The sequence below is a fragment of the Rhinoraja longicauda genome, chromosome 3, assembly GCF_053455715.1.
Source record: "Rhinoraja longicauda isolate Sanriku21f chromosome 3, sRhiLon1.1, whole genome shotgun sequence".
In the NCBI taxonomy this organism is placed as follows: Eukaryota; Metazoa; Chordata; class Chondrichthyes; order Rajiformes; family Arhynchobatidae; genus Rhinoraja; species Rhinoraja longicauda.
In genome coordinates this window covers 65,856,882-65,881,923 of record NC_135955.1, presented here as the reverse complement: position 1 = coordinate 65,881,923, position 25,042 = coordinate 65,856,882, and the positions used below count along the sequence as shown (strand labels likewise).

At 41.3% G+C, this 25,042-nt stretch overlaps 1 protein-coding gene across 1 annotated transcript in view; it reads left to right on the top strand.

The window, feature by feature from the left end:
• LOC144592429 (uncharacterized) overlaps nt 1-24,832 on the top strand; it is a 31,924-nt gene extending 7,092 nt beyond the window's left edge. The window contains exons 2-3 of the mRNA XM_078397015.1: nt 17,086-17,201; nt 24,522-24,832. Coding sequence (XP_078253141.1) covers nt 17,093-17,201; nt 24,522-24,724 — 312 coding nt within the window. The 5' untranslated portion in view covers nt 17,086-17,092 and the 3' untranslated portion in view covers nt 24,725-24,832. The remainder of the gene's footprint in view (nt 1-17,085; nt 17,202-24,521) is intronic.
• Nucleotides 24,833-25,042: the final 210 nt, after the last annotated feature.

Sequence of the window (25,042 nt, the reverse complement as noted above, 5' to 3'; positions counted from 1 at the left end):
CCATCCTACACACATGGGGCAATTTACAGAAGCCAATTAATCTACAAACCTGAACATCTTTAGAATGTCGGAGGAAACAAACAAAGTTTAGTTTAGTTTAGAGAAACAGGTCCTTCAGCCCACCGTCCATACCGATCAGCAATCACCCCGTGCATAGCACTATACCTGCACATTAGGGACAATTTACAATTCTTACCAAAGCCAATTAACCTACTAACCCACATGTCTTTGGAGTGTGGGAGGAAACCGGAGCACCCAGAGAAAACCTATGCAGTCACAGGAAGAACGGGCAAACTCTGTACAGGCAGCACCTAAGGTCAGTATCAAACCCGGGTCAACTCTATTGATGTGCTACTGTGCCACTGATGTATGTGGTTATTAGAAGGATTCCTATGTACAAGATTAAACTGCACATGGAAAGGCAGGGATTAATCAAAGATAATCAATGTGATCTTGTTAAGGGGAAATACTGTTCGACCATTTTGAAGAGGTGACAAAATGTTTTGATAAGACCACTGTTATTTTACACAGAAAGGCAGCATGGAAAAGCCAGATAATTACAGACTATGAGCCTAACATTATGGCTTTAGTTTTTATGTTTCAAGTTTTACTTTGGTCAAGACCACTGATGTAGTTGGGCAAGATTTTTACACAGTGAATAGTGGGTGTCTGGAACACACTGCCAGGGTTGGAGGTGGAAGCAGATATGATAATGGCGTTTAAGACGCTTTTAAAAAGAAAATGGACATACAGGAAATGGAGGGATATGGATCGTGTGCAGCAGAGGAGTTTATCTTTGCCTTTAAGTTCATCACAGATACTGTTGGTCAAAGGGCCTTTTCCTGTGCTGGGCTTACCTATGTTCTCTCATTGTTTTGGTGTAGTTGATTATTATTAATTATTTATGAGCATTTTATACGGGCAATATTTCATATGTCAGAGACATTTTAAGGCTTTTGAAATTAGCAATTTTTACAGTTGGCAAAGCCCCGTCTCCAACTTTGACAGCAACCAGACGTTGTCAGGGACTTTAAAAAACTGGAGCCTCTGCAATGTGCCACAGAATGCATGGAATGCATGGATACCATCAGGACCACGGCAATGGGGAGGGCCAGTACGATAAGTGCTCCACATCCAGGCAAGGTAAGCACTGGTGTTGGAGAACCCAGGCAGTGTTACTGAGTTGAAGTTTGTGGGGGGAACCAGGCCTGCATCATCCGGCCTGGTATTAAATATATTTCTGTATTGCGGACAGCAATAAAGAAACCAAAGACTGATCTAACGAATGCAAGATTATTTCTTTATTTTGGTGGAAAATCATCTCCCTAAAAATAGGTGATATAAAATAGTTCTAGGGTGAGAGTCCTCATAGAGTTGCCTCTTCTCTTTCCTTCCTTCCGCCACCAAAAAAAATCAATGTTTTACCCACCATTGTTCTGAAGTTTTGGACATCTTAATTATGTGGGTTTATTATTTAGCCGACATTGACAACTCTGTCAGGTCTGCAGAAACTGTGTATTATGGTTTATGTTGTGCCAGACACCTTCTTGGCCAGAGTATTATTATGCAGGCAGCTGATGTTTAATTGAAGTATGCAGAGTAAGCAGAATGTGACTTCTGGGTATGACACAGATTTGAAACCAATGCGTTAGCTAGAGCATGTCTTGCACAAATGGATACATATTGGGCATGAAGAATAAAAACCTATTAGTGCTTTCTAAAGAGATCTCCGACTACTTACAAATTAGTTGTTATAGTTGATTTCCATTGGGTGCCGTTAAAATCAAAAGGTATTTTGTGCTTTCTAAACACATTCAATTTTTGAAAGTCTACAAGGAATGGCGTACCAGGTGCAGAATAATTTTATGCTGATTTTTTAACAATTCTGCATAATCCATTTTACCCAGACATGCATGCATCAGCAGTTACTCCCTTTGAAATAAATCATGACTCAAAAGTCCCAAATGAGACTGCACCTGGAATAGTGTGTATAGGGTTTGGTTTCCCTATCTGAGGAAGCATCTACTTGTGATAGAGAGGGCTGTGAAGGTTCACTGGCTTGGGGTACATGTAAAATGAGGAGGAATTAGAGTCATAGAGCCATACGGCATGGAAACAAGCCCTTCAGCCCAACTTGCCCGCGCCTGCCAACATGCCCCAGTCCCACCTACCTGCATTTGGCCCATATCCTTCTAAACCTATCCTACCCATGTACCGGTCCAAATGTTTTTTAAATGGTACGATAGTGAAATAGATTAAGCGGACAAGGCTGAAACTTTGTAGAATTTAAAAAAGATGAAAGGAAACTCGTTGAAATGCACAAAATTCCTGTAAGGTTTGACATAAGTATATGATGTGCCCTCTAGAACTAAGGGTCTCTACCTTAAAGTACGATGGTCAACCGTTCAAGAGAGTGAATGAGGAGGAACATCTTTATCCACAGGGCAACAAATCTTTTGAATTCTCCACTAGAGGAGCAAGTTGGACCACTCCGTTGAAATCGCTTATACTGAAGTGTAGTACGCAAAGGAGTGTAACGTCTGCTATTTTAGTAGGCATAACCCACCATTTGTTTTGCCTCTTGCAGTGTAATCAGTGTTTTGGGGGAACTATGTGTGATGATACCATTAAAATGCAGAATATATCTCATCTATCAATTCACAGATTTTTGTTATTTTTCTTTTAAAATGTTTCTGCAAGTTTCTGTCAACTAAAATAGCGCCATGACATACTACGGTTTTTAGGGTCGGGTGGTCTATCTTGCCCTAGTATCTTTGATAGAAACTCAGTCCCTCAGATAGAGTTGGGGCTTTGCTGGCTGTAACAATTGTTGATTTCAATAGCCTTAAAATGCCTCTGACATTTAAAAATGTTGCCTAACGCAAATAAAATACTCACAAATAATTAATAATAATCAGCTAAAACAAAATAATGATAGCATATTAAACATCAAATACAAACCATAGAACATGGTCTGACACATGATATGGTCTGATATGGTTGGAACATAGAAGGCAGCTGATTTCCTCCCAACTGGACATCAATGAACCATGTGGGCTTCTTACAAATATTCGTAGTATCACGGTAATTGTTACTGATTTAATTTTTTTTTAAATTACAGATTGCATTATTGACAACATTTATATTAGATATCCCCCATAGTGACATTTGAGAATTTGAGATGTGAGAACTCCTCACATTGAATTGATAATCCAGATTCTAGATTCCACCCCTAGCAATTTACCACCGGACCATTAACCTCTCCTGCAGCTTCTCTGGTGAAAAACAAATTGCTCTTAAAAGGTGGTATATAAATGAACGTTTCCCTTCCGATTGCCTCCCCTGGTCAAATTGGTAGGATATGGTATATAGCCATACATTTACTGACTTGACAATGCAAGTGTGTGTTGCATCCCAATCATCAGAGCTTGTCATCCTTATTCTCAAATCACAATCACTGCGCACATTTTCAGGGACTCCTGAAATTAGCAACCTGCCGCGTATTTAGCCTATTCTCAAACTTTGCTAACACTTTTCTTTTAATTGTTTACTTTACACCTTCATTGGATTCTAACTCTCCCAAACCTCCAGTGGATGTGTCCTGTGTTGTAGTAACCTCCTTATGTCCATCATCACTAATTTACTCTTACTCAATGCACTCCTTACTCCAAGCAAATACAAGTCAAGATTTAAACTGGACTGCAAATCTGTTATCACCTGTCTTGCATAGCAATAAAAAATTATATTGTCCACAGGAATTGCCAAATGAGCACTTTATTTTTCATAGTCAAGCTTAGAATCCCCCGGAACACAAATCTCAAAATGTGTGCTTGACACATCCTTTTTATCACGCACCTCACAAAGATCCAAAGAGATAAAAGACTTCCACTTTGCAGTCTGCACACTCAGCCTGAGTAGTTCAAAAGTACAAACAAAGCTTTTTCACTGACTGCAAATCACTTGCAATTTAGTCATATATTAATGTACATAACACAGAGTAAATTAAAACCAAAATGTGGAAATTTGGCTTTGTTCAAAACCACTAAGTGTACGCAAAAGCATCGGCTGTCAGAAGTAATATCTCCATTCTTTTGATTCTTTTGAGTTCAATAGAACCAAATGATCAGGAAGAATACATCATGTGGCTAATACATTCACTTACATTTAATACATTTAAAACTGCAAAGAATGTTTTAGCCCCTTAGTGTTAGAACATTCAAGGTATTCAAGATTTTTCGGTTGAAAATTGGCCAATTTTGCCTGTCCTTGTTTCCAAAGCGTATTCTGAGAACGATGCTCTTTTATCTGAATTTATGAAGACAGAGTAGGAGATCATTCAGCCCATAGGGTCCATGCTTATTCTCAAGGGAATTCTCTTCCTCCCTCCCCTCTTCCTCAAGCCCAACTGGACTTGCACCTACTTTTCTCCTCCACCTCCCCTTCCACTTCCTCCTACAATCCTTTTCCTGCCTTCACAATCCACAACTCTTCAATCTGTTTGTCTCATACCTCCTGTTCTAATCTCTGGCATTTGGCCCCACCATCTGCCTATCCAAAACTCCTCTTGTCTATCATGCTTTGTCCTACCGCTCCTCTCTCCCAACTTTCTCTCCCCCCCCCCCCACCCCCAATCATTCTGAAGAAGGGTCCCGACATGAAACATCATCTTTCCATGTTCTGCAGAGATGCTGCTTGATCCACTGAGTTACTCCAGCACTTTGTGTTCTTCTAGATAGCAATCATTGTTTTCAGAACTACTTTAGTTTTGTAGTGCATCAAAAATCAATGCCAAGACCTGTGTGTACATCATCCCAGGCACAGGAAAAAAGTTTAGGTTACTGCTGCGTGTATTTTTTCACAACCTTAAAAATAGGTTTACAATTGTCAAAATGTACAATGTGCTCAGTGGCTGTTTAAAAAATGAACTGATTATGGGAAAGATCGTTGAAATGGTTTGGGGGTGCACAATAGTGGTTGTGTATTTGGGTTATTTTAATTATGAGAAAAAAGACAAAAGGCCGGTCATTCTGGCATTAACTGACTCACAATGCTGTTCTTTCGGATAATTGGTGTGGGAAGCATTGAGTAAATGGAGGAATGAAGTGGCTTTACACTTGCTGATAAGAGCTCAGTTCAACTTGGGGATCTTCAATGATTGCTTAACATGAACTCACCATGAATAAGAGACTGTTCTGCACAGGGTCGAGGAGAGTTCATAGTGAGACCCTCCCGTGCTGCTATAAATTATTTAATTGGAATGGAAATGTCACTGTTTATTTCTTTGAGTGTTTAGACCTCACAATGTGTTCCTGCCTTGATTCAAGAAAAATTCTAATCTAATTGCTCTGGACCTCAGATGGACTCTATTACTGTTCTTGTATTAAAGACTGTGAGGGTCAGTTTCTGTCTGAGAATGAGGATTGATTCATCTGGTAAACTTTCAAGTTGTTTTCATGGAATAATATTCCATTAAGAGTTTGCAGTATAGTTTTCAATTTTCAAGGCAGTCATGGCTAATCCTTGACAGTCCCTTTTGCTTTTGGGTTGCTCTATGACTGGACAACAGCCAAATTATTATTTAACAGTTTTTTACTTTTATGAACTTTTTATGAGGATTTGGGACCATTATTACTGAAATAAAGTCTGAAATATATTTGATTGGTGCTTTAGCAATCATTATTCCAATTTAAAACCTTTGGAATTTGTATTGACTGATTGTTTTGTTCATTGAATAACTTAATCATGTTGATAGTTTTACTCTTATCATGTACAATGTAACAGATTCTTAACCCTGGAAGCCCACTCCTGAATTCATTAACGGAAATTGAAACAACGGCTGCTTTTCAGAGAAAGAAAATGCATGAGCGTATTTTAAAGGAAGTAGAATCTCCTCTTATTGAAGAGGAATTTTCAATTTGAGCAGTTAGCTCGATTTTGTCGTTTTTATTTTAGTAATTTGCTCATTATTACTGGATCTTTAAAAAAACCAGTACAGTATTGGCACCTTCAATGTTTTAGCAATCCAAATAAAAGTAAAAGTAATACGTTTGAAAATCTGAAATGAAGGCAAACAAATGCATCACGCAGCAGGCCAGGCAGCATCTGTGCAGAGAGAGGATCACAAAGACTGCAGATGCTGGATGACGTTTCAGGTTGGGACAAATCTTCAGTCCATTTCCATTACTCTCCACAGCTACTGCCTGGCTTGATGGTTTCCTCCAGTATTTTGTTTACTGTGGAGAGAGAAGCAATTAAAGGGCTGGAATGTGCCAGACCTATCCTGCTACCTGGAATCACCAGGCAATGTGCCTGGTGCACACATTTTACAGTTCAATGCGCAAACGGTTAAATAAGAAGACATTCAGCACCCAAGAAACATCCTTTCGATGGGCAAACTCTGCGCAATAGGCTGGCCTCAGGTCATGGTCATAGAGTCTTACAGCACAGAAACTGGCCAACTCATCCATGCTGATCAAGATGTCCCATCTACACCAATCCCACCTGCCTTTGTTTGACCCACATCCCTCTAAACCTTTCCTATCCATGTACCTGTCCAAATGTATTTTAAATGTTGTTATTATGCCTGCCTCAACTACCTCCTCTGGCAGCTCATTCCATATAACCTCTACCCTCTGTTTAAAACTCTTTCCCCTCTCAACTTCAACCTATGTCCTCTGGTATACTGCTGTGACTCTGCCCCATTCCACCTCATGGGATCGAACTGTTTTAACTGTCTGTTAACAGTTCAAACCACTGTAAAACATATTGAAAAGGATTTTAATAATCTTAAAAGACAGGCGTAATTTCAAAAAGTCATTAATGTGAAAAAACATTATTTAAAATGCAACAAATCACCAGCAAATTCCATAAACAAAAACATCAAAATAAAGTAAAGTAATTCTACTGCTTGCCTTCAACCATTTTCTATAAAGATAACAACCCCATTCAAATTGTAAATCCAGTTAAATGTCATTTTTAAGCCAGACCTCAAGCTGAAAAGCTGAGGTGCCCAATGCAAAGTACATCCAGACCCTCTCACTGGCACACCACTGATGCAAGGGTGGGTTCTAGTTTAGTTTAGTTTAGTTTAGTATCATTGTCACGTGCACTGAGGGACAGTGAAAAGCTTATAGACGTGTACAAGATGATTCTAGAACAAGAAGGGAAGATCAGGTATGACAGCAAAAGTATGAACATTAATGTTATGTTTTTGCAGGTATTTTTAATTATGATTCTTATTTAAAAAATAAAAATAAATGATATCTTTCAATGCTTAATTCTGTGTGGTTTTCTTGTGTGACGGAGTAAAATGTGGAAACAACTGTGTTTTCCACTTGGATAAAAAGAACAGAAATACTAAATACTTATTCATTGGTGTGAGATTGGGAAATGTTGATGCTCAAATGGACCTTGGAGTCCTAGTACACAAGTCACTGAAGATTAACGTACAGCTACAACAAATGATTAGAGAGGAAAATGGTGCATTGGCTTTTCTGCCAGAGGATTTTTTGACAGAGGGGGGGATTAACCTGGAAAAGAGTTAGGGATGGGACAATGCCTGGCAAGTGATAGGCGGATACACGTTTTCAATGTAGAACAATTGTGATTTTGTTGAATAATGGAGTGAACTTGAGGAGGTATTTCGCTCATTCCTGCTATTATTTATTCAGTCTGTATAAGATCAGCTCCACCATTAAGTCTGAAACGACTTGAGCTCCCTAGTTGACATGACCCAATGATTCAGAGCAATAGACTTTCACTGGGACATTTCCACAATTTTGAAGAAAAATCATTGAACTCTCTCGCTAGCCAACTGAAATCTTGATTGTTTTTTTTCCTCAATGTCCAAAGTCCAATGTGCAGAATGAATCCAGAATTTTCTGGGGTTTATTCTATGCCATCCAAATATAAATAGAAATGAAAATCATACAAGAGTCATTATATGGAAGGAGGTCGATGTCATTCAGCTCCATGTTAATTGAGAATGATCCAGCCAGCGAAACCATCTTCCAGCACATGTTCTGTTGCCTTGCAGAGCACGGCTCTGTAAGTGCATTTCCAGGTATTTTAAAATATTCTGCAGCAGTATAAGTTCTAAACTGGTGGAAAACTGTGTTACTTTTCCAATCTCTAATCTGACCCATTCTTTCCTTATTATTTTTTTGCTTTTTGTGTACTCATAAAAAATATTGACATTTTTTAATGCTATTTACCATTATTTTTGCAATCTCTTTTGGTTTGCAGGTTCCTTTTTAATTTCACTCCAGCCCTTTCTATCCTCTGAGTCTTTTGAAGATTTGGATCTTGAAGTCTGACATAAATCTCCCTTTTCTGCCTTACCTTAGCTCCATGCACATTGACATCTAGGGAGCAGTATATTTGGCCTTGAGCATTGAGGGAGCAAATTTCTCCTGAATTTCTTAATTCTCCTCCTTCAATGCCTCCTGGTGATCTGGCATGGATTTACTTTAATTTAGCGAGATGAATCAAAGTTTCAAGTTCATAGGAGTAAATATCACCAGCAACTTGTCCTGAACCAGCTATATGGAAGCAATGTAAAGAAAGCACACAAACGCCTTTACTTCCTGAGAAGTCTTAGGAGGTTCATCATGTCCCCATCAGCTCTCACCAACTTCTACAGATGCGCAATAGAAAGCATTTTATCGGGAATCAGCTCAGCATGGTTTTGGGACAGCTCATCCAAGACCACAAGAAAATGCAGAGAATTTTGGACGGAGCCCAAACCATCAGATGAACCAACCTTCCTTCCATTGACTCCATTTACACTTCAAGCTGACTCGGCAAGACCACCAGCAAAATCAAGGACCAGTCTCACCCTGGACGCTCCCTCTTCTCCCGTCTCCCATCATACAAGAGGTACAGGAGCATGAAAACATAATACCTCCAGATTCAGGGACAGATTCATTCCAGCGGTTATAAGGTAACTGAACCACCCTATCACCAACTAAAGAGCAGTCCTGACCTACCATCTACCTCATTGGAGAAAGATCTCATTGGAGATCTTTAAACTCTCTTTGCTGGATGTTATCTTGTACTAAACATTATTCCCTTAATCCTCCATCTGTGCACAGTGTAAGATTTGATTGTAATCATATACAGTCTTTCTGCTGACTGGATAGTATACAACAAAAAGCTTTTCAGTGCACCTCGGTATGTGTGACAAACTAAACTAAACTAAACTATACTAATTTCTTGTCAGCATTTTAGACATAGCAGTAGGGACTAATGTACATTGATCAGATTGACATGCAATAGGTGGGAAGACTCGGTGCTGATAACATTTCAGCCAAAGTTGTCTGCCCTGAATCAGCAAAAATAAATCCCATATGGATATCCCATATGGGTATCCCATATGAATCTATTTGACATTTACTTTAAGGCATTGTAGCAATTGACCATCTTGACTTTAACAATGGGGTATAACTGATGCAGTATGGGTAGCAGAGGCACCGCATTTCTCTCAACTTGCAACAATTGAATGTGATCAATGTTGTGTCACATAAGCCTGTAAACTTTTTCATTCATACTTTCTTACCAGTTTCTACTGCCTCCTACATCTATAAAGTGAAGGTTCAGGAGAATGATTAACACAGTGCATACATTTCATTTTGTGATGCGATCTTGCTCCTACTTCTCATCTTTTTCTATGCTTCCCTCCCTCAGAGATGGTGTAATAAATAAGAATAGACCAAGTGGGGTGATGAATTAGGAGATTGCACTGGAGGTCAATGTGATCTATATCAAAAAAATATGATAGGAAGATTTCGTAGTCGCAAACCAAAGAATACTACATCATGTATTCTGCAAAATGATCTACATGTTGCTGTAGAAATAGAAGAACACGTCGGAGACAGAAGAGGCTGCAGATGTTGATATGTGGGACAGCAAACAATCTGCATGAGGAACTCAATGTGCCGAGTTGCATCTGTGGAGTGAAAGGAATGATTAATGTTTCAGGTTGAAGCTCTGTATCTGGACTAAGATTGGAGAAGGAAGGTAGCTAATATAAAGATGGGAGGGAGGAGGGTAATGCAAGGGACAGTAGCGATAGACAAATTGGGGGGTAGGGTGGGGGTTGAAGGATAACAGATAGGTCATGCCTGGTAGAGAAGAGAGAAGGGGGGAATTGGATGACAGCGGTAGATGAAGAAGGGGGTGATAGATAAGGGAAGGGATGAAGGTAGATGCAACTGAGTGGCTGATAAGCAGGATCACAAAGGCTACCAGTGCTGTTAAATATGGAAGGTGATTAAGGGAACCATTAGGGGTGAGGTGCAGGGCAGATGGAAACAGAACCAGATGGATGAACAGGGGAGGCCGGTGAGTGAAATGTGTGGGTAGTAGGTGGATGGAACCAGGAGGGGAAGTGCAACTTAAAGGGATGATAGGGTGCTGCAGATAGGGTATGGGAAAGGGAATTAAAATGCAAAGACCAGACAAGGATTGTAAGGAGCACGCCAGAGTTAATCTAAAATGGGGAACTGGTTGGACCTTTGTACCTAAACCTTTTCCAAAAAACTACATTTTATCATCCACTGAATGAAACAAAATTCAAACATCAAAGTAAATTAGGAAAGGTTTGGCATAAGTAAGACAACCTTAAAGGATTAAAAAATTAAGATAAGACTTTTATAAATGGCTGCGAAATTATATACTGTAGTAGATCATGTGCACAGGGTAGAAATGCCTATAAGATCATGGAGAGTGAAAGGCCGTCAGTTAAGTACAAAACATGCCAGGTATTATGTATTAAATGAATATAGTACTAAATTTCATAATTACCAAAAAAATAACATTTAAAAATTCTTATAAATTTGTGCAAGCAGGCATATGGTCCAACAATAAAAAAACTCAGCAAACTACTGCATAAGCTATCCAACATTTCTCAAGAAGATGATTTGTTCTGGGAAGAATGAAAGACATTAAGAAAGAGAATATACTGAAGAAATTCAGATTCATTTACTGCAGAGCAGATGAAGGTACATGGATCAATAAGTTAAAGGAGTAAATCAATTACCAATCTGCAATATGCTGATGAGGCTTTCTTTCCTCCAACTAACTCCAGTGAAAATATTGGAATGCATTTCTATAAAATGAATTCATTTTTATTAAACAAACATTAGGTATTGATAGAATTAATTCAATAATGTTTATTATTTGTAGGACACTGTAATTGTGATACGGCAACACGACAAGACAACATAATGATGTAGGAAGGAACTGCAGATGCTGGTTTAAATTGAAGTTAGACACAAAAGATAGACACAAAAAATAGAACCAGATGGATGAACAGGGGAGGCCGTTGAGTGATATGTGTGGGTAGTAGGTGGATGGAACCAGGAGGGGAAGTGCAACTTAAAGGGATGATAGGGGGCTGCAGATACGGTACGGGAAAGGGAATTAAAATGCATTGACCAGAGAAGGATTGTAAGGAGCAGAGTTAATCTAAAATGGGGAACTGGTTGCACCTTTGTACCTAAACCTTTTCCACAAAAACTGCATTTTATCATCCACTGAATGAAACAAAATTCAAACATCAAAGTAAATTAGGAAAGGTTTGGCATAGGTAAGACAACCTTCAAGGACTGCCTGAGGAGGTAGTTGAGGTTGGGATTATCCTAACATTTAAGAAACAGTTAGACAGGTACATGAATAGGACAGGTTTGGAGGGATATAGACCAAACGCAGGCAGGTGGGACATGTTGGCCAGTGTGGGCAGGTTGGGCCGAAGGGCCTGTTTCCACGCTGTATTATTCTATGACTCTATGACTCTGTGCTGTCTAGGGCCTTGACATTTTTTTAAAGTGTGGTATCCAGAACTGTATGGGGGGGGGGGGGGGGGGGGGGGGGGGGGGTCAAACAGAGTTTTGTAAACGGTTAGTTTGCATTAGTTCTTTGCTTTTGAAGCATCTGTCATTACTTGTGGGAACAAGGATCACATAGGCATTTTCAAGTTGACCAAGGCCTATAAAAATACGTATCACATTTCTTTCTATTCCTGCATATGCTTCAGAAATGCAACATCTAATTTATGTTGCCTCTCCTTCTATATTCACCAAATGAACCCCTTCATAGTTCATTGACTTTCAACTGATACATGTCTAGCATTCCCTTAGTCCACCTAGTTTTCCTGAAAAATGTTTAAATCTTTTGAATGATGGCCCCTGGTGGATTCTATCATCCTTCTAGTTTGAAAAACAAATACGCACCACTACTCTTTATTTTCTACGTTTTTTTCTTTTTTTTCTGTTATTCCCATCTGCCTCAATTTTGCTAAATAACCTACAGTATATATTGGTATTTTGTCAAATACTCTATTAAAGCTCATAGCTTAACCTGTTCATAGATTACCCTCCTATAAGTAGGAAGAACTATGTTAGAATCTATTATTAACGAAGTAATAACAAGATGTATATGAAACAATGAGGGGAATGGGAAGAATCAATGTGGGTTTTTGAAACGCAAATCACATTTATAAATTCGTTTTCGAGATTTCAACCATAAGAATAGATAAGAGTGAACCTGTCGATGTGGTTTATTAAAAAAATTAGGGATCTTTGATAAAATGCTGTGCAAGAGATTATTAAATAAAACTAATGCGTTGGATTGGGAATAATAAACCTGTATGGGTTCAGGATTGGTTAATGGACAAAATGTAAATGGATCATTTTTGAGTTGGCAAGCTGTGACTAATGGGGTGCCACATAGATTGATTGATTGAAAGAAACAGGTTCATTGGCCTAAAAATAGGAATTTCACTGTACGTCTGTACATGTGATAATAAAGAACCATTGAACTTGTCCACATTGACCATGAATCAGCCATTCTCACTAATTCTCTGCTATCCCACTGTCAGATCCACTAATGGCAATTTAAAGATGCCAATTAACTCACAAATACACACAAATTAACCAACAAATACTATGGCACGTGGGAGGAAAATGGAGCACTTGGAGGAAACCCATACGGTCACAGGGCAAAATGTGCAAAGTCGACACAGACAACACACGGTAGCGCAGCGGTAGAGTTGCTGTTTTACAGCGAATGCAGCGCCGGAGACTCACGTTCGATCCTGACTACGGGTGCTGCACTGTAAGGAGTTTGTACGTTCTCCCCGTGACCTGCGTGGGTTTTCTCCGAGATCTTCGGTTTCCTCCCACACTCCAAAGACCTCCAGGTATGTAGGTTAATTGGCTGGGTAAATGTAAAAATTGTCCCTAGTGGGTGTAGGATAGTGTTAATGTATGGGGATCGCTGGGCGGCACGGACTTGGTGGGCCGAAAAGGCCTGTTTCCGGCTGTATATATATGATATGATGATATGAACGCCGAGGTCAGGATTGAACCCTGGTCTCTGGTGCTCTGAGGCAGCAGCTCTACCAGCTGCACCACTGTAACACCCCTCACTACTGTGCTGAGATTACAATCTGTACTGATGATTGGGATGAGGGAACCAAGGGTTACAATGTAACCCGTACAAGATAAAGCGTGGCTTCAAGGGGATCCAGTTAAACCTAGTGAATGGGAAGGACACAGCAAATGGAATTTAATGTTTCAAGACCTGATTAGGTAGAAAAATATAGAAAGGTAGAGTGTTTTCTGAATGTCCTGAGATTAAAAGCTGTTGGTATTCAGAGCGATCTGAGTGTCCTTTTGCACACATCACTTAATATGCAGGTATTGAACGCATTGGGAGATCAAATGGTATATGTTGTTAACTGAAAGTGGATCTGAGTACATGGCGGCACGGTGGCGAGGCAGTAGAGCTGCTGCCTTACAGCGCCAGAAAGCCGAGTTCCATCTTGATTACGGGAGATTGAACGTGGTTTTTCTCTGCATCTTTGGTTTCCTCCCACACTCTAAAAGACATAAAGGTTTGTAGGTTAATTGGCTTGGTATAATGTAAAATTGTCCCTAGTGTGTGTAGGTTAGTGTTAATGTGCGGGAATCGCTGGTCGTTGCAGACTCGGTGGACCAAAGGGCCTGTTTCCACACTATATGTCTAAGCTCAACTACAAGAGTCTAGACATCTGACTGCTGAGAATGCACCTGAAGTATTGTTTATGGTTTTCTACTTAAGGAAGAGGATATCTGCACTAAAAGGGAGTACAGTGAAGCTGCACCAGATGGACGCATGGCAGAAAGATTGTCCAAAGAGGTAAGGTTAAGCAGATTGTCCATATTGTCTTTAGTTTAGAAGCAGATTAAGTGATTTCATTGAAACACACATGTATCTTTCAAGGGTTGATAGAGTAGGTGAAGGGATGGTGTTTCGCTTCGATATTGTGAATAAAAACAGAAATCACTGTCTTAAAATGAAATGTTGGCCATTTTGAGGCCGCAGATAAGGAGAAATGTCATCACCCAGAGGGCAAAGAATCTTTCAAAATTTCAGTCATTTATCTCAGATTATTGTGTCAAAAGTTTCCTCGTCACCAATTGGTCTATATTTTCTTAAGGTCACTTTTTTTTAAACACTCTCGTACAGTTCTCATATCATCAGGATCACTCCCATCAGTAATCTAGAAAAGTTCTATCCAGGAGGGTGATGTTTCTAGTTTAAATGTTGCTAGCCCTGATAGACACTCTTATTGAGTTGTATCCAACATTATAACTCCTTACTCTACCTTAGCAGTAGTGTCTTCTTTTGTGGGCAGATTAAAATACTGATGTAGCATCCGTTTCTATAAGCAGAATTCTTTATGGGGCCTAACTGGAGGTTATTTTATTAAATGTCTTATTAAGTTTATGTTAACTTTCTGTTCATTTTTTGTCATCTGATACTCTCTGATCTCTTCTCACTTCCTCCCTGTGGCCCTACTGATTCCATTATCCCACACAATTTTCTTTACCTTTGTTTTTCTTTCATTAATTCTTGAAGGATTTACGGGTCTGTTTTTTTAATGAAAGGTTTCTGAGTGAATTTCATCTTTATTTGTATTTTAGGCCAGAAAGCTCTCATTCTGAATTTCCCCTGATCCATGTGAATGCTTTTAGCCTACATTCAAACTATCCCTTCTTTGAAGTCCTTTCATCTCCCAATTTCAACCTCCCATTTAGCAATGTTAATATCTTCCAGTTTGCAGGGTGCCGCACTGTATACAGGGAGTGGATCTCTTGACAGGTGGACTTGGCCAAAGATCCAGAGAAGGGACATAAACATTATTGACTTGCCCAGAGTAGGGGAATCGAGGATCAGAGGACATAGGTTCAAGGTGAAGGGGAAAAGATTTAACAGGAATCTGAGGTATAACATTTTCCACACAAAGGTTGGTGGGTGTATGGAACAAGCTGCCAGATGAGGCTGTTGAGGCTGGGACTATCCCAATGTTTAAGAAACAGTTAGACAGGTACATGGATTGGACAAGTTTGGAGGGATATGGACCAAACGCAGGCAGGTGGGATTAGTGTAGCTGGGACATTGTTGGCTGGTATGCGCAAGTTGGGCCGAAGGGCATGTTTCAACATAGTATCACTCTATGACTCCATGACAGTGTTTAACCACGATTTCTGCAGGGCTACGGAAAAGTGAGAGAAGCTATTCACAGAAGCCCCATGGAGATTCACCAATGTTCTGTTCTTGCCTACCCTCTCCTTGTCTTTGTAATGGAACACAAAAATCTGTGTAATATCATCAGTCTGCTGTAATTCTTTTTCATTAACCTTACCTCTATTGTGTGCAAAGAAAGACAACACTCAGGGCCTTGGTTATACATTAATAAGTTAGCTAGAGACTCCTATGGGTATAAGTGCGCGGGCTCGAGTTCCCTATTGTGTTATTTGCTGATGCACAAACATCCTTTTTGTACGCCGGTGTGGGGACATAATTCAATGTGGGGGATTTCTTTATTTAATCTCTGGGTATTTCTGCCAACTTGTAATTATTAATGTGAATTATATCCAAAGTGGAGAATATTCCTACCTATAAAATGCATGTAAACTGGATTGTGCAACGGCATATTAAATTGGTGCCCATAGGTCTAATAGAAATATTATTTTAAATGCACTAGTCTCTCCATTAAACAGCAGGTAAAATGATTCATTACCAATGCTCGTGCCAATAATAAAATAAAATCAACTTCAAGCCAAAATAGGATAGAATTTTATCTTTCCTTGTTTATCAGCAAGACAAATACCAATCTTTAATTGCTATTACTGCAACAGATATAATATCTACATTGTGGTTATCAAGTTAAACATATTCATCAACACTTAACTACTCACTATGAATTATCATTTCCTACTCCTAACCTACCTTTATCTATTGATATAATACAATTCTGTTATTAATTGATCTCTGATCCAAGGAATAAAGAACATAAACTGTAGTAATTCAGAGGCAAAATTAAATATAATTCGAACATTTTTTTATATTCTACACCTAATTTTTAGTTTAGACTTTAGAGGTACAGCATGGATACAGGCCCTTCAGCCCACTGAGTCCTTGCCGACCCCTTATGCTAATACTATCCTACACACAATTTACAATTTTCAGAAGCCAATTAACCTACAAACTGGACGTCTTTGGGATATGGGAGGAAACCGAAGCACCCAGTGAAGTCCCACGGAATCACTGGGAGAATGTACGTACTCCTTACAGATAGCACCCAAGGTCAGGATCGAACCTGGGTCTCTGGAGCTACTCTACTGCTACACCACTGTGCTGCCCTGAAATTGTGAACATAAAATAACATGTCATACAGGAAATATACATTTCCTAAACACACCACCACACACGAACACAGACGCGCAAACAAATTTAATTGTTAGACATGCACTGAAATGGGATGAGGTCAGTGGGGTTCACAAAGGCCAGTGTCCTAGGAAAAAAAAACTAGTTAACCATCTTGAAATAGATGGGCAGAAGAGTGACAGAGCCATGGTAATCTGGGAGAGCAGTGTGATGCAAAATCTCAGATATATATGCTTCAATGTTTCATTTTGATGACAAAATCCAACTGAGTTCTTCAGTCATGCACAAACTCACTGGCATCTGTGGTGCTACACCGATATGAAGGAAGATCCCACATCTTATAACCAACTATCCATTGTTTTGCTTTTGCAGGCTATCAATGGAGACCTCTTCGGATGGAGTGAGAGAGCCAAAGGGGATGCTGTGGGGAGGAGATGAACAGAGTAGACGACAAAAGAAGGAAAGAAGTCTTTGGGGAAGCCTTAGAGGTAGGTGAAAAGACTGAGGGGGAGATGATGGGAACTTTCAAGGTTTGCACACTAAGTTATTATGTTTGACATCCAAGAGCATCAGCTCGAAGTAGAGCATCACGAGTGATCTAGTTATTAGTAAAGAAAGACTAATTATGTTACATGATGATAGACCAGGCATCAGTGAGCTGTTGTCAGGTAGGGAGCATTGGGAATCTGCTTGCCAGAGCATCTGTATTGCAAAGAAAAAATCAGGTTGAGTGCCACAATTGTGATCCAAGACATCCAAGAGCATCAGCTCGAAGTAGAGCATCACGAGTGATCTAGTTATTAGTAAAGAAAAACGAATTATGTTATATGATGATAGACCAGGCATCAGTGAGCTGTTGTCAGGTAGGGAGCATTGGGAATCTGCTTGCCAGAGCATCTGTATTGCAAAGAAAAAATCAGGTTGAGTGCCACAATTGTGATGTCTTCTTGACAAGACTGTTGGTAAATACACTCTCGGGCATGCATGACCAAATGCAACAGCTGACAAGTGTTCAGGTGGAATCCATCTTCATGTTCTCATAGCCGGCTCTGCAGAGCCTAGATGTCATGAGTACCTCTTGGGAAATCCATGTGGTTCTAAGCATCTGTCCTCATCACGGAAGAGGGTCCTTCCAAAGTAAAGTGGATGAGGAGGTAGGTGAGACACCAGTTAAAACTTGAAAGATGGAGGTTTTAGAAAAGTTGTTTAAATTTAAAGCAGGTAGGTCACTGGGGACAGATGGAATACGTCGCAGAATACAAAAGTAAGTACGGTAGGAAATTATGGGTGGACTGTTCATAACCAATTTCTGATTTTTGGATACTTTGGGAGTGGGGAGTGTTTAATGCCAGAGCGCTGAAGTGTGGTGAATATTATTCTCTTGTTCAAAAAAGCAGGAAGGATAAACTCAGCAACTACAGGTCAGCCAGTTAACCTCAGAGATATGAAAGCTTTTTTGAAACATTGCTGCAATAATAATGGTTCAATGGTACTTAAAGGACACAAATTGCAAGAGTAACTCGGCATGTCAGGCAGCATCCCTGATAAAAATGAATAGGTAATGTTTCAGGTCAAGACTTTCTATGTTCAATGGTCCTTTATTGTCACGTCTACCAAAGTACAGTGAAATTATTTTTTTACACGCAGTTCAATGAAAATCTTACTATACATTAGGCACATTGGCACAGCAGTAGACTGGCTGCCTTACAGCACCAGAGACCCTGGTTCGATCCTGACTACAGGTGCTGTCTGCACAGAGTTTGTAAGTTCTCCCTGTAACCAGGTAGGTTTTCTTCGGGTGCTCCAGTTTCCTCCCACACTTCAAAGACATACATTTTGTAGGTTAATTGGCTTCTGTATATTGCAAATTGTCTCTAGTGTGTAGAATACTGCTAGTGTATGGGGAAATAGCTGGTTGGTGCAGACTCGGTGGGCCACAGGGCGTGTTTCCACACTGAATCTCTAAAGTCTAAAATCTAAAGTAAAGTCACTTTAGGGCCAAGCCGAGCAGGCCGATGAAAGTCCTGAGCCCCCACTGGGCGATGGAAAGTCCCAGGGCCGAGCCGAGCAGGCCGATGAAAGTCACCGGCAGTCTCTCTGTCTTTTTTTTGTTTTTTGTCTATTGTCATTGTTTAATGTACGTTTTGTTCTATTTTTTAACTCTGTGTATGTGGGGGGGTTGGGGGAAACCTTTTTTTTAGTTTATAATCTCTTCCTCAACGGAGATGCGACCTTTACCGTGTCGTATCTCCGTTCGCGCTACGGCCTAACATGTGGAGTCGGCGGCCTCCAGCTGGGATCGACCTTGAAGACTCCGGTCGCAGGGCCTGGACTTACCATCTCGGAGGCTTCGGCCGTGGGCCCTGCAGACCGCAACATCGGGAGTTCGCAGGTCCCTGGCTGGCGACCGGCTTTTGGGAGCTCCAGCCGTAGCAGCTTCGACCGCCCCGAAGCACGAGGTACGATCAACCCGCTCGCAGGCCCTTCATCACCCTACGTGGCTCGGCCGCAGCACTTTCCATCGCCCGGTGGGGGCTCGGGACTTTCATCGGCCTGCTCGGCTCGGCCCTGGGACTTTCCATCGCCCAGTGGGGGCTCAGGACTTTCATCGGCCTGCTCGGCTCGGCCCTGGGACTTTCCATCGCCCGGTGGGGGCTTCAAAAAGTTGGGAGCCTCGATCACCTCGTGGCACCACGGGAGAAGAATGAGGAGGAGATAAGACTTTGCCTTCCATCACAGTGAGGGTGTGCCTAGAGCAATCACTGTGATGGCTGTTTGTGTAAAAATTGTATCTGTGCTTTTTGTTGTCTACTGCCGGACCCTGACGTGAGAGGACGCTGGCGTTGTTTATTCGCCGCTTTTCCGTCAGGATAGTTTGTCTGTTTGTTTTTATGTTAATTGTCTTTGTAAAGCGCTTTGAGCACCCGATAAGGCGCTATATAAAATAAATGAATTATTATTATTATTATTACAATCATACTAAGTATAAGAGTGCAAGGTAATAGCTTACCACTGAGTCAGTGCAGAAGAAGTGCCACATTTGAGGCACCATCCTGTACCCTTCAAGTCTGAAATTTAAAAAAAACTGTTAATCTTAACTTGTCCAATAAGGGCCGAACAGAATAAGGCAGTCTGGGCTTTATCCACAGTAAAAAAATAATAAACACAGGTGTGTTATAGTGAATCTTTATAAAACACTAGACCAAGTCGACCCTTTGGGCCCAACCTCTCCTGTATTGGTGCAGCACCCTCTCCTCCCACACTCCCCCTTCCCTCCCCCCTCCTCCCTCCCTGCTCCCCCCTCCTCCCTCCCCTCCCCTTCCCCTTCCCCTCCCCCATTCCTTCCCCCACCCCCCCTTCCTTCCCCCTCCTCCCCCCATCCTCCCTCCCCTCCCCCTCCCCTCCCCCTCCCCCCGTTCCTTCCCCCACCCCCCCTTCCTTCCCCCTCCTCCCCCACACACCCCTCCCCTCCCTCCCTCCCCCTTCCTCCCTAGGAAATAGATTTAAACTTTAAAATGTGAATAACTTAAAAGATATAACACCGATTTTAATGAAACTTCTTCCATTAGCACCAAGGGACGACGGTGAGTAAGGTGGGCCTAAAATTGTCGTACTATCGTGTACCATTTTGGCTGTACAAACAAACGTGTTTTAGTATATAGATGGGTTCATTCTCAGCTGCAGTACTATATTCAGTTCTGACCACCTCCCTAGAGAGCAGATCCAGAAAAGATATCCAGGAGTGGTTCTTGGGATGAAGGACTACAGTTATGATAGATTAAAGGATTTCTTTGTTGAAGAGAAGGATGAGGGGAGATTTGATAGAATTATACAAAATGATGAGGGATCTGGATGAGTGATGGAGAACTGGGCTATTCTTCATTCAATTGATGCCTTCCCACGGGGGATTATGGGTAAATGGCAGCTGATCGCCTTGTTCTTATATTCAAGTCCATCGTGTGCAGGTATACCGGTAATTGAATCTGAGCCCTCATGCAAGATTATTTCATCCCTCCTCAATCTGCACTCATTCTGTTTTTCATCTGAGACTGGGCTTTTATCAATGGTAGTAAAACATGAGGGAGATTGCTTGCAGAGATGTAATACCTTGTATAAAATAATGAGAGGAATAGATCTGGTAGATGCACAGAGTCCCTTGCTCAGAGTAGGTGAATCGAGGACCAGAGGACAAAGGTTTAAGGTGAAGGGGAAAAGATTTAATAGGAATCTCAGGGGTAGGTTTTTCCCACAAATGGTGGTGGGTGTATGGAACAAGCTGCCAGAGGAGGTAGTTGAGGCTGGGACTATCCCAGTGTACAAGAAACGGTTAAACAAGTACATGGTTAGGACATATTTGGAGGGATATGGACCAAACGTAAGCAGGTGGGACTCGTGTAGCTGGGACATGTTGGCCGGTGTGGGCAAGTGATGCCGAAGGGTCTGTTTCCACACAGTATCACTCTATGGCTCTATGACCTTCTGCGAGCACCTTCTGTTGTGGGCACTCGTCCTGGAGCAGAATTACACATGCTCTCATGAGAAAGCTGTTGTATTAAGTGATGGATTACACAGGAAAGAGGCACTGTACATTGATCAACTCATTTTGAAATAAAAGGCTTCCAGCATTTAGAATCAACTAGACCAAGTGGACCCATTGGGGCCAAACCTCTCCTGCATTGGTGCAGCACCTTCTCCTCCCCTCTCCTCTCCTCCCCCCTCCCCTCCCCCCTCCTCCCTTCTCCTCTCCCCCCTCCCCCTCCCTTCCCCCTCCCCTCCCCCCAGTAAGCCATTCAATAGCCCTTCAAGCCTGCCACGCCATTCAAGGTTTTCTACCTCAGCACTGTTTATCAACCTTATTTCCCCATCTCTTTATACCTTTAAAGTCCAGATATCTGTCACTTTAAGGTAGAGAATTGCAAAGATTTACTATCCTCTAATTATGGCCTCAGAGGATAATAATAATTTTCTAGCAATCAATAGCACCCATTAGTGTAACTATTTGTTAAACACAGCAACAATCCATCCTCAATAGATTTCAGAAGAGTTAGTAGGCTTTAAGTATAAAGCAGTCTGTCTAGATATCTGAAGCTAGCTGGTTAAATGTCCAGGTATCACTGATATGCACTTAAGTCATGAAAAAAACTGCACAATAAATGAACAGTAAGTGAACCTTGACTGTGCTAAGTTGTGCACCAAATTATGGTGTATAAGCTGGAAAAAAGAGTCTTGCACATTGATCATTTCATTAGCTGCATAAATCTCAACGGTTAATGATTTTCTGTGCAAGAGTAACAGAAATGTCCAGGTTAATTCATGACAGGCACCATTTGAATTATTTTTTGGTTCATTCTCAATTTCAAGGGGGTGAATAAAGGAAGAAGATTAGACTTTATTGCCTTCCATCACAGTGAGGAATGTGGGGAATCCTCTGTGGTGGATGTTTATGCTAACCTTTCTGTAGTTGTGTGTCTTGCTGCTTTTTTTAGTATGGCTGTATGGTAATTTGAGTTTCACTGTACCTTGATTGGTACACGTGACAATAAAAGATCTTTGAAACCTTTGAAACTTTTGGTAATTTGCATTGCTGACGCAACACAGGTTTCTGATCAATTATTTACAACAGAATAAAAGTAGTACATCTCCTTTGTCACAAAATAATAAAACTGTATCCAATGTTACACATATTCTTCAAAGTGTCTCTTCATAGTAACACTGTTACAATTCCCATCTCTTACATTTCAGGGTCTGTTTAGCACATGCACTTCTGATAATGTCAACTTGAGGGGATAACAGTTGGTTAAAGTAGAAAAAGTTGGAAATACTCAACAGGTCAAATGGTATCCATGTAGAAAGAAAGAGAGTTTCGTTTTTTACTTTAGAAATACAGCGCAAAAACTGGCCCTTCAGCCCACCTGGTCCGCGCCGACCAGCGATCCCCGCACACTAACACTATCCTACACACAATGGGGACAATTTTTACATTTACGAAGCCAATTAACGTACAAACCTGCACGTCTTTGGAGTGTGGGAGGAAACCGAAGATCTCGGAGAAAAGCCACGCAGGTCATGGGGAGAACGTACAATCTCCGTACAGACAGCGCCCGTAATCAGGATCGAACCTGGGTCTCTGACGCTGCATTCACTGTAAGGCAGCAACTCTACCGCTGCGCCACCGTGCCACTCTAGTTGACCATTCATGTAAATGAAATTCTAACAAAACTGAGAAAACGCCACTATGGTATCTGCCTCCACCACCACTCATGGCAGCAGGTTCCTGGCACTCACCGTTCTCTATGTTTAAAATTAAACTTGTCCTGCACACCTCCTTTAAACTTTGCCCCACCTTTAAAGCTATGCCCTACAGTGTTTGGTTTTTCCATTATGGGGAAAAATGTTTCTGACTGTCTACCTTATCTATGCCTCTCATAATATTTTTAGCAATTCTCCCTGCAACCTCCATCATTCCAAAGAGAACAATCAAAGTCTATACGACCTCTCCTTCTAGCTAATACCCACTAATCCAGGCATCATTCTAGTCACCTATTTGTCACCTATTCCTTTTCTCCACAGATGCAGTCTGGCCCACTGAATTACTCCAGCTTTTTGTCTCTTTCTTCGGTTTAAACAAACATCTGCAGCTCCTTCCTACACGTCATTCTGGTAAACCTCCACTGCACCCTTTCCAAAGCCTGCACATATTTCCTATAATGAGGCAATCAGAACTGCACACAATACTCCAAATGCAACCCAACCGAAGTCCTATAAAGCTGCATCATAACTTCCTGACTCTTCTGCTCAGTGTCCCAACCAATGAAGGCATGCATATCCGTCTTCTCCCTTTTCTCATCAGTCAAGTGATTCAATATTCAAGATTCAATTTAATTGTCATATGTACCAATTAAGGTACAGTGAAATTTGAGTTACCATACAGCCATATTAAGTAAAAAGCAACAAGACACATAGCCACATAAAATAAAATTTAACATAAACATTCACCACAGCGGATTCCACATTCCTCACTGTATTGGAATGTAATAAAGTTCAATCAACTTCCTCTTTGTTCACCCGCGGTCGGGGCTGTTGAACCATCCGCAGTCACCGCTACGGACTGTCCGAGGCCCTCGCATCGGGATGATCAAAACTCCGGCATCGGGACAGATTGAAAAATCTCTCCGCGGCATGGAGCTCCCGAGTCGGCCTCTTCTTACCAGAGACCGCGGGCTTCACGATGTTAAAGTCCACAGACCCCATGGTTGGAGCTCTCCACAGTTGATCATCGGCAAAGGATCGCAGCTCCACGATGTTAAAGTCTGCGCCACGACCCGTGGCTTGAAGCATCGGGCTCCAGGAAAGGCTGCCAACTCCTCGATGTTAGGTCGCAGAGTGGACGGAGATATGATACAAAGAAAAATCGCATCTCCGTCGAGACAAGAGGTTGAAAAAAAGTTTCCTCCAATTCCCCCCCCACCCCCCACATAAAACGAACCAAGAAACACTAAAACATGCCTTTAACACATACTTAAAATAATAGAGATAGTTTAAAGGACAGACAGACTGTTGGTGAGGCAGCCAGTGCTGGTGGCGCCACCCAGTGTTTTAGAAGTATTTAGAGGTACAGAAGTGTGAAAACACATACCTCTAGATTCAGGGACAGTTTCATCCCACCTGTTATAAGGAAACTGAACCACTGTACCAACAACTAGAGAGCAGTCCTGAGCTACTATCCACCTCATTGGACACCCTCAGACTTTCTTTGATTGGACTTTACTGGTCTTTATCTTGTACTAAATGTTATTTCTGTCATCCAGAAAAACCAGCAAACAAGGTTGTGCTGTGGGAACCCACTCATGGAAGACGGAACCCGGGACGAGCAAACAAGACGATGCTGAAGACATTGATGGAAGACGCATATGTAGAGACAAAAGAGGAGCTTGCCAGCTGTATGGAGGTCAGAGATGTGTGGGGTGTCCATCACTGTGCTCGTCGGAATCCAGCACCAACGCGTCGCTAATGTTTTCAACGATTTCTAATTAATTACATTTTTAAAATGTTATTCATGTTATTCCCTTTATTATGTATACACTGATCAGCCAAAACATTATGACCTAATGAGCTAAAACATTATGACCACCTGCCTAATATGCTGTTGGTCCTCCGTGTGCAGCCCCATATTCAGCAGGGTGCGATGCACTCTGTATTGTGACACATTCCTCCCGTGACCACCATTAAAATATTCTGTGACTTGTGCCACAGTAGACCTTCTGTCGGTTCGGACCAGACAGGGTATCCTTCATTGCACTCGCACCGATGAGCCTCGGGCGCCCAACAC